Source organism: Thunnus maccoyii, chromosome 23 (assembly GCF_910596095.1).
Source record: "Thunnus maccoyii chromosome 23, fThuMac1.1, whole genome shotgun sequence".
NCBI lineage: Eukaryota > Metazoa > Chordata > Actinopteri > Scombriformes > Scombridae > Thunnus > Thunnus maccoyii.
The window spans coordinates 10,828,416-10,838,657 of record NC_056555.1 but is presented as its reverse complement, the minus strand read 5'-3'; the positions used below and the strand labels follow the sequence as shown (position 1 = coordinate 10,838,657).

Here is a 10,242-nt window from a genome sequence, read left to right as displayed (position 1 = left end):
CTGGGTCAATGTCTAGCACTTCAAATTCAACTAAAATGTTGTTAAAATGTTCATTTTAAAAAAGGCCTTTCTTATAGTCCAAATTCCCCCAAAAAAAATGGAGTTCTGTCACGCTTTAAATATGCCCTCCCAAAGCATTTAACTAATACATATTCAAGGGATGAAGGAACTATTATGTAATTGGTAACTGTCAATGCAGTTTAAGTTTAAATAATCTCCCCCCTTAACAGAAAGATGGACATCCTCACAGCCCACAAGTGTGAAGCAAACCAGTGTCAGGAAGTTGCAGACATGTCACAAGCAACTTCCTGTTTTATCATAAAGGGCATTGGCCTCCTCTGACTAAGAGAAAGAAATGGGAAATGACACTGAAACAGAGTCTCTGTATCTCTTTCAGATTTGTTGAGGTTTGATGAGGAGGGAGGGCTGGGAGGTGATGCAGATTACCCTGTGTCAGAATGTGTGTCAACACAGTTAAAAGGTTTAACAGGAAATTAAACACACAGTGAAGAGGAAAGTAGAATAACAAGTAGGGTGGATGAGTTTAAAGAGGGTAATTAAATGGAGATTTTGATTTGCAAGCTTAAGATGCTCAGGCAAAATTCCAATTCACCAAATCTGGAAATAAGTGCTTTTTTTGACAACATGTACAAATTTGGATATGTTCATACAGGACAGATGCTGGGGGAAAAAAAGACTTGCACCTAAATTGTGGGCATCAGACTAAACATTACAAAATAGACGCCATATAGGCCAGAATTTATTTACAGTGCTAGAAAAGGCATTTAGAAGAGTATCATTTATGTAGAGGAAACATTTAATTGTCTTTCTCACAAGGTTTTAGCGAGACATTAGCAGACATATTTCGTTTCTGGATAATATGCCCCAAAGGAAACTTATTAAGAACAATAAGACACTCAGATTGCCCCTATGGGAACTCCTGTAGTTGAGGAGCCTGCAAGAAAGAGGCTCATCCTCCCAAAACTCTTAACATATGTTCATTTCTGTTTGCTGTACAGATGCTTCATCAGATCTATTTATTTTAAGTACTTGGGTAAAAAGGACAAAGCAAAAGGCTTATGGACACAAGAATCTCTTCAGTACATTAACAGGACCATCCTGTGGTGGAAAGCAATCAGACAGGCCATGAAAGATGTTTCAGCTCGATGTTGCTGCTTTCCCCTGAAGGTAATATTATTGCACCAGAGGTATGAGGCTGCTGAATGTGTGAATCGATTGCAGGCTGCTTGTGTGTACTCCAAACTCCAGGCCAACATTATTGATGGGACTATTTGTAGCTTTGCGACGTTTACCTTTATCATGTGACACTCATCGCTGTTATGGACTATTTTTATTGCTCTATAACAGAACCCCTTCAAGCGGGGCCTGGGGGAGTAAATATGTTGTGTACGATGTATGTTAGGCCTCCATTATTTCCTCTGCCACCTGAATCGTTCCACTACTTGTATCAATAAACCAAGAGGTTCCATCACAGAGCCTCAGATCTATGAAGGAAGGTAGCAGGCAGTGTACTGCTCACTCACCCTCACCATAATAGCACTTTCACCTTGGCTGCAAGATCCTTCACTTTGATATGTTGAAGTAGCAATGAATACTATTTGTACTGCCCCCTCTGCTCAAAACGACCTTCATATATATCTACCAGGAGTTTAAAGAGGGACTGAGATTTCTGGTTTTTAAAACTCACTTGCTAACCCAAACAAAAACTCCTCTTCCAGTGAAATTTCTGTGTGAACTCTATTTCTTGTCTAATAAAATATGAGCAAAAAAAATGACAGCTCCATTTGTTACAGCTTTTCAGTGTTTATTTCACCATCCTCACCCTTAAGATTATATACCAGATACTAAAATAAAACACAATATTCAACAAGGTTGTACAGAAATAACCTGCTTGGGGTTAACTAGGTAGTGCAACTTAATACATATCCATGGAAGGGTTAGGTCAATAACATATGTCTTTGACGTCACTATGAACTAAAGAGAAATACATGGTGCAAGACAAATGCTGGAAAGGAATTATATAACTTAGTACAAAGATCCCAAAGAAAAAAGAAAAAAAAAAGGCCACATACTGAATATTAACAGGAAGACAAAACAAATATACACTCTACAGTATATACAACACCACTGTTTGTGTGGATACATTAAAGTTACCCAAAACCTATTGTTTGATATCAAAACACTCATCTCCTGTAGATTTGACCAGAAGCTATAAAAAAATATTGTGTAATAAATGTTCTGTCTTTTTCAAAGCACAACATCTATGATACAGCCACATTTAAAGTCTACAGGGGCTGACTGTTTGATACTCAAAAGATAGATGTTTGGAGAGGATCACGTGAACACACATTGTGACAATTCATTTAAAAAGCAGGGGAGCCTTATAAATAACTTATTAGAGTCCAAAAATGAAAAAAAAAAGAAAAAAAAAAAAAGACAAAATTAGAATTCACCAACATCCACCCTCTTGTCCCTGAACTTGCTTCTGGCCTTGGTCCGAGCCTTGAACGCGGCAGAGTTGTGGAGATGCTGGAAAAGAGAGGGCAGGGGTGTTAATACAAAGTGGAGAAAAAAAAAAAGCTACAAGGATTTGTGTTTAAAATGGGGAACAAAACAAAACAAAACATACCCTTTCAAAGCGAGAGATTTTCATGGCCTTCATTGTGGCTGAATCAACCAACATAGGTGGTCCCAGTTCAAACACATCTCTGATGAATTCATTTGCCTGGTTGGAGAAAAGTTGAAAAACAAAAATAATTAAAAACAGTTCTACTAATCATTAGCATAATATAAATGTCAGCATAGGACAAATCTGAACAGAAACTAGTTTATTTAGGATTCTGTTTGCAGTGTTGTGTGGTCTGAAATATGTTCCATTGTCTCATCTTCACTTGTGAAATTGTTGCATGTTTTCCACAAGCGTGGGCTGTCGGCCAGATTGCAGACTAACTGTCCAACCAGCTGCCTTTAAATGGGTTTCTTTCTCCCCCCTCAAATGTGCAACATTATCCTAAATCAAGTTAATTAGCCTCATCTTCCTGCATCAGGCAGACAGTTACTATATTTTGTATCAGTGCTGTGTCAGTGCAGGAAAAATGACCTCTTGTTATTTATCATCCCGTCAAACAGAGCCTCATGAGAACAAAAACTGTAGTGCAATTAAATTAAAATGTCACTATCAGGTATTAGTTTCTGTTATAGGCGATGTCAACTCACATTATGCATTTAAATTTTGTATTTACATTTATGACAACATTCCACAGATACTTTACATCTCATTAAAAAGATACCTGTAGGTGGTAGTTCATCCCAGAGCCCACAAACTCTCTGAAAGCATCGTATGTCCTCTTTCTAACCCAGCTGTCAATGGTCATGCGCTCCGTCCCAAAGCGAATGGTCTCGGACTGGAAGTCGCCCTCCTGGAAGAATATATAGAGGGTGGTGAGAAAGATAACCATGGACACAGACAGATTCTTACACTGATGTGAAACACCAAGGTGGCGCTGCCCTGCTGGTGCCATGGAGGAGGGCTCTTGCTGCACATTGTTTGTTTGTGGCATCTCTGTTTGTCATCGGTTGGCGCACTGAGCACTACATTTACTGAGTGTGGGTGTTAGTCTGGACTGTAAGTAAACAGCAGGGAAGATTATGGGAACGCCCACACCCCTCACTCCAACACATTTTTGAGCAGTCCACTATTCGGCAGGCTATCAGGATTTTGTCCAACTTTTTCCAACTCTGATTGTGTGCTGCTGAACTCTGGAAGGAGCTACAGGGTCCCTTTGTTTAAGAACTGTTATAAACGTTCATCAGGACAGACAATAGCAGGGGCAGAGGCAGGCTCCATCAATCGCTTGTGTGCTTGTAAACATGTAAAGTAAGATGTGTTGTTGCTTGTAATTTATGTAATAAGATTTGTATGTTCTAAGAAGTATGCCTTCAAATCGTTAACTTTTAACAGTGTGAATGGTTTTGTGACTAATTTGCTCAGCTGTTTTATCCCAGGCTAATGTCTGCACATTAAATAGGGACTATTTAATGTGTTTTATTGTAATGTCTGGTTTGATGCAGCAGTTTCCTTTATCCAAGACCATTTTTCCTATGGGAGATAATAAAGTAACCTTGACCTTATTCACAGCCTTAATCCTCCTCAAAAAAAGCAAAGTGTGCCCTCTCAAAGTTGTCCTCCGCTAAAAACGCTGCATCTCTAGTCTGTCACTCCAATCCACTCTATATAATAAGCAGGAAGTTAAAAGCCCGAATTGCAAATTATAAAACTGTCAAAACACAGAATACCCACCTCGACAGCCTTGAGCACGTCCCTGAATACCGACCGCTGCTTCTTCTTGTCCATTTTGGCTCTGTGCTTGTTGCAGTCTGTGGCCAATGCATTCAATTTATCGCACAGTTCATCCCAGTCATCAAACTCAAAGTCCTGAAGGGACACAAGGTAAAGAAATGCTGCACTCATGACCAATGAAAACAATTCAGCCAGACATGCATTTAATTTAACACAATTTAAAGACAAAATTTAAAAAAAAAAAAAAGACTAAAATTACAGTCCGTTTGTATCCAGCAGTAATGTCTTCCATTTTCAGTCCCAACAGTTGATAGTACAGGAATGACAAGTGATGGGACATTAAACATGTGAAAATTGAACAGCATGGATGTGAACTTACAGAGTCCATGTCTCTGGCCAGCTCAAAGAGCAGGGCGATGGTCTCCCCTGCAGCGATTCTCATATTGACATCCTCACTTTCCAACAACCTTGGCAGTTTGGGCAGGTGTCTGAATAACAAAACAAATGCATCTAAATTTTTTAAAAATATGTTCTTCTATTTTCTAATGCTTACTAGATCTGAAGAGCAGTAAAATGACATGACTACAAAAAAAATTTAATAAATCATGTTCAGCTCTCTCTACGGTATGTAGTTGAGGTGAACTTGACTTTATGTTTTATCATTTGTGACAGTTGGTCTCACTTGCGCAGGATGTCTTTGAGTTGGCTGGCAGTGCAGATGGTGAGCAGCAATGCCCAGGACAGCAGAGCGTTGGTGTGGAGCTGGCTTGTCTGGAGACTGATCGAAGGACAGGTACCATCTACCCTCGCGTAGGACCTGGTGAACAGGTTCTCAAAGCACTCCATGGTGGAATGCACGTCCTACAGCAGGAAGCAGCAGAGGATCTTATCAGGAATGGAGTTTGTCATGCAAAAATCAAAAACTACTAGGAATGTTTTTTAAAAAACAACAACAACAACAACAACAACAACAACAACCTCATCACAATTAACATGTTTCTGCCTTCATGATTAACTCCAGGGGGGATGACCGGATTAGGCACAATGTCACAACCAATAATTACTACAAATATACAACTGAAACAGGTTGTAAAGGAGACGTCACTGCAGTTTGCCCTCAATCCCAGAAGTGTCAAACCACAGAAAAGACAATGAAAATGATCAAAACTTACCAAAATGTCATCTTCTGCAACCAAAGTACAAAGGCCCAGACTTGTTGCCACCTATTACAAGAACAAAGAGACTCCTTTCAGCTGGCTTTTCACAGCATAGAGGTTTCAGAAAAATCAACCGCATTCTTCCATGGTAATAGAGAGAGTAATAAAATCAGGTACTCACAGCCTGTCTGGCCTGAATGTTGGCTGATCCATCTGCCAGGATGTTTTTGAAGATGGGTTTAAGGGTCTTAAACACCTCCTCGCTCTCGATGCCCGAGCCCAGCTGGATACACAGCAGGCAGGCTAAAGACGCCGCTGCTCGCTGCTCCTCGCCTTTGCCTGACAGTTACAAAAAGCTGATGTTAAGAACTAGACCTATCATTCAGAAAATACCTTTAAAATAATAAATAAATAAATAACAAGACAGTTGAAATAACTGCAATAATGTTTTAGGTACCTTTCTTGAGACAGCGTTCGATGCTGTCTGTGATGGTCATCCTTCTCTCTGAGATGAACTCGTACAGGATCCGTGTGGCCATTGCCGTTTTAAGCCCGTCCAGTGCCCCCTGTCTGGTCTTAGCACTGTGGAAACAAACGTTCATTATTGCTATTGCACAAATGATTAAATCTGAAGAATGCATGACAGTGAAATGTCAGAATATATTATTTCCACCTCACATTTAAAAATTTCATGTTAAGTTTCAATAAATATAATTCAGTGAGTTTATATTTTATTGGTAATACATTTTCACTCACAAAATCAAAACTAAGTGATGATGATTAACACCATTCTATTTTACATACATGAATTGATGTGTGACTGCCTTCTGAAAGATGAACTGCTACATCCATTTTCACCAAATGGTCAAAAATCTAACAGTTTATAATGTTCACTATTATGTTGAGGAGATGTGTTGCAGCTATAAGCTTGAGTTTAACTTTAAAAAAAACAACACCCAAATGGTGCTGGCAGTGAGGTGGTGCTACTGGTGCATCCTTACTTTAACATCACATTCAACACTCACCAATGGTGACTGGCCTTTTTGGGGATGAAGTCTATTTTTAACTTGACTGGGCTGCAAACCCCAGTGATACCTTTCTCCTGTGACTGACAGCAGCACTCTAAACTCCAGCTACCCATCCCAGAAATAAGCCCTTCAAACTATATTAGTCACACCTACTTTGAAACATCTGCTGCTGGAGGCTCTGAGTCAATATTTCAAGTGTATTATTCTACACTGTGCATGTATTTCTGTTAAATTATTTTGACTGTTTAACAATAGTGAAAAACAGACCGTTTCATCCTTGGCAGTCAAACGATTTCTGAATAGTTCTGCATGCACTCTGCATGCCAAGATCAGATAACATGTGTATGTAGACTGTTTTGAATTTATCAAGCAAGACTTTATACCTCTTATCCACCGTGCTGTCTATGAACCCCTTCAGCTTATACTGGAAATCCTCCTGGGCTGTGTCCTCACTGGCTTCTCCACCTGGCAACACCACAACATGTGTTAAGTGGACAATAAAATTTTCAGAGGATTTGATTCAAATAATGATAGAAACACTTATTTTATTTTAGTAGTTTTACTCAATTGTTTGCCCAGTGAGAAGCTTCACTGCAGAATTTAAACCATCTTGTGCATTCCCCATTTGATGAAAAGTGAATACAAATTGCAAACACTGGCCCATGCAGACACACCCCATGACAGCATAGCCAAACATGTGTATTCACAAGTTCAAAGGCTGAAGCATACACATAACAAAGTGTACAAAACACAGACACACACACACACACACACACGTACCATCATCTGCTACACTGGTGGCGTCACTGAAGCTGCTGCAATGGCTGAGGGTCTCAACGGAGGCGTCCTCATCACTGAAAGGCTGCACATTTCCATGCTGCCCCCCTGGAAAAAACAAAAAAAAAGACAGATTAACATAAGCAGAAAAAATATAATCCAGCCTAATCAAATCAAAATGCATTAGTACAGTGCAGCAGGTCTGCCTATTATGTAATCCCGGCGCCACACAGGTACTGTAGCAAATACTGCAGTTATCTAATCTGCCCCATGTCCTTTGCACGCCTTATCCTGCTGGTGCTTTCATTATCTCATGAGAAAATGCACCATGTTGTCAGGGTCAAGGGCAACCCACGCTTCTGTCGGCTGTGTAAACACAACATGATGTTCAGGTTGGGGAGACATGGGTCAACAAATGCAAACTTCTATAACATGACGGACAATCTGCCACAGCAATTACTGCCTTAGCTGCAAAACTAGATTTCAGAAAAAGAGGAGTGCAGTTTTGGTACATAGTACAGAATGAGTCTCAGCATAATATCTTAAAATGTTTTCATGATAACAAGGAAGATTGTGGGGGTGTTGTAAAAATTCATGGCTAAATTAGTGTGAAAATCTAGGCTGTGCTCATTTTCCAATACTAAAAAGCTCCTATTTTGTTAGTTATAAGAAACTTTTCAATGAAAAACACATAATCTGCAGCCAGATTCCCAACCACAGTCTCTGCCCTGGCCTGAATTCACCTCTGGAGGATGTGATGTTGGTAAACATGTCACTGTACAATCACGTTTTATTGTGGTTACAGTCAAGAATTATTGTACCTACGTGTGTAAAGCCACCATAAAAACTACAAGAAGTACTATCAGCTGATTGTAAAGGCCGTTTTAACCACCTATTACAGTCTATTATGTGTGCGTGTGTGTGTGTGTGCGTGTGATGTTGACGTGGACTCGACAGCTGATTTCGGAGAACTGGGCTCCGCCTCCTCTTTTACACCCCGCTCTGTGGAGTCCAAAATGTCCGGCTTCTGTCGTTCAAAAATAACAACCAATATAATAAGCATGTCTTATGTGCTAGTTCCACGTCAGCCAACGTTAGTCAAAATTAATACTTTGGCCGCAAAGTCGGCTAAACACCTTCTGAGGCCAAACAACAAACCGACGTTCTGTAGAACGTGAAACCCCAAATAATTATTACTTTCGTAAAGCAGTTATCATGGTAAAAGCCGTCAAATTATCAAATAAGTAACGTTATGTTTATTTAGATAAGCTTTTGTCTACCTAGCAACCAAAGCCGTGTCTTACTAGTAGAGAAATGACATTAGCTTACGTTAGCTTGGAAAGTAACGTACCATGCTTCGACCATATAGCTAATAATTCGTGTGAAAATATTAATTTAACAGCATTAAACAGGTTTTTAATAAATATAAAGCAAAAACATATTGTTGTATGGTGGTATATTTGATGAGCAGCAGCGATGCTTTGTGTTTTTACGGGTAGTTAGCTTTGTGTTTTGACGCAGGCCAGCCTCTTAACGTTTGTAGTCCTGACTGTAAACACGTTCAACTCCACTCAATGGACTCACAACACGAAAAGAACTACAACTACCGTCAGCTACGAGGAAGTCGAGTAAAGCAAGGCCCAAGCATCGCGGCCGCTAGCTCACTTAACTTACCTCTGCTGTTCTTCTTCTTGGCCCTTGGCATTTTCGTGCAGTTAAAAGTCAAATTTGATCAAAAATCAGCCAATACACGACCAGCTTTTATTGTATTGTCTCGTAAAATGAAAATATTCCCGTGGCACAGTGGATAAAAAGGAATTGAAAGCGATCTTGGAGATAGACTGTCGGCCGAGACGATACATTTTCCCTCTTAAACCAGGGCTGCGTAGACAAGTGTGGCACCGCAGTATTTATACCGGCAGACATGTCACGAGGAATTTTCCCGGCATCGCTGGCCAATCCGGGAAAAAGAACAAGCGTCGCGTGTGTTCGCGCGTGACGCAGTGAGGAGAAACGTGGGAACTGTATAACATGAGTCTTTGGGTATTTTGGTCAAATGCGTATCTCTCAGTGGTCATCTTAAGTTTATTTTTTATTGATATGCTATAACCTTCATATCTCTGAGGACAAAGACACAATTGATATTTACCATATTATCTTAATAAGCAACGATATTTCAAAAAGTGTATCAAACAGGTGTTTTTACAAAAACTTGAAAAAGGCTTAAATACACTTATACAACATAATTTAACTTTTAAATTCATAGTTTAGGGAGTATTAGGGAACGGATGCTATTGACCTGGTTGGAGGTATCATGCCATGGAAACAGTATATATGCCTCTGTGACGCCTTAAGATGGAGCATCTATTATGTAGAGAGGATGCAATTATAGGGCTCTTTGCTGCAATGGATAGCCGACTGTGATAGTTTCTATGATGCTATTGTAATTATTGACTTAAATGATGCCATTAACATTGTATTTATATCTTTGATGTAATACTTTGATTATATGCATCTGCATACAATCAGTTATATGTCTTGATAGGTAGTGTGATCTTTGGGCTCTTATAATCATTTTATCATCTGTGATGCAATAGATACTGTGGATACTAAAATTGATTGGTATCTGTGATGCAGTTATATACTGTATATAATGCATCAGAAATTATAAGCCTTTGTATTGCAAAAATACATTTTATAGTCTCTCTCAGATAAAATCCATAATGTGGGTTTATTTACCATGTAGAACATTTGCACTTTTCTTTCACATTAATTCAGTCATGTAAGTTGTAACCATACTAGGGTAGTCAAAATAACAGAATCACCTCACAAAACAACAGATACACACAGTAAACATTAATTTGGTGTATGTTTTAGACTGTCATAGGTGCTCTTAAAGTGCATTTAAAGCCTATTTCTTTCCATGTCTTTCAGTTTTTGTTCATTATTTTTGAGACTT

At 39.3% G+C, this 10,242-nt stretch overlaps 1 protein-coding gene across 1 annotated transcript; it reads right to left on the bottom strand.

Annotated features, from left to right (window-relative positions):
• Positions 1-1,808: 1,808 nt before the first annotated feature.
• Positions 1,809-9,186, bottom strand: ifrd1 (interferon-related developmental regulator 1). Its single transcript, XM_042403902.1, has 12 exons — positions 8,958-9,186; positions 7,287-7,391; positions 6,890-6,971; positions 5,936-6,060; positions 5,660-5,817; positions 5,494-5,544; positions 5,004-5,182; positions 4,701-4,809; positions 4,322-4,456; positions 3,312-3,440; positions 2,651-2,746; positions 1,809-2,550 (listed from the first exon to the last, which is right to left on the bottom strand). Exons 1-12 carry the CDS (start codon positions 8,986-8,988, stop codon positions 2,464-2,466), a joined length of 1,287 nt encoding a protein of 428 aa, XP_042259836.1. The 5' UTR covers positions 8,989-9,186; the 3' UTR covers positions 1,809-2,463.
• Positions 9,187-10,242: the final 1,056 nt, after the last annotated feature.

Coding starts and splice junctions, on each gene's coding strand:
- ifrd1 (XM_042403902.1), bottom strand. CDS start 8,988: ATGCCAAGGGCCAAGAAGAAGAACAGCAGAG. Junction 6,061..6,889: donor GACAGCACGGTGGATAAGAG/GTATAAAGTCTT, acceptor TTGTTTCCACAG/TGCTAAGACCAGACAGGGGG. Junction 2,747..3,311: donor GGATGAACTACCACCTACAG/GTATCTTTTTAA, acceptor TTCTCCAACCAG/GCAAATGAATTCATCAGAGA.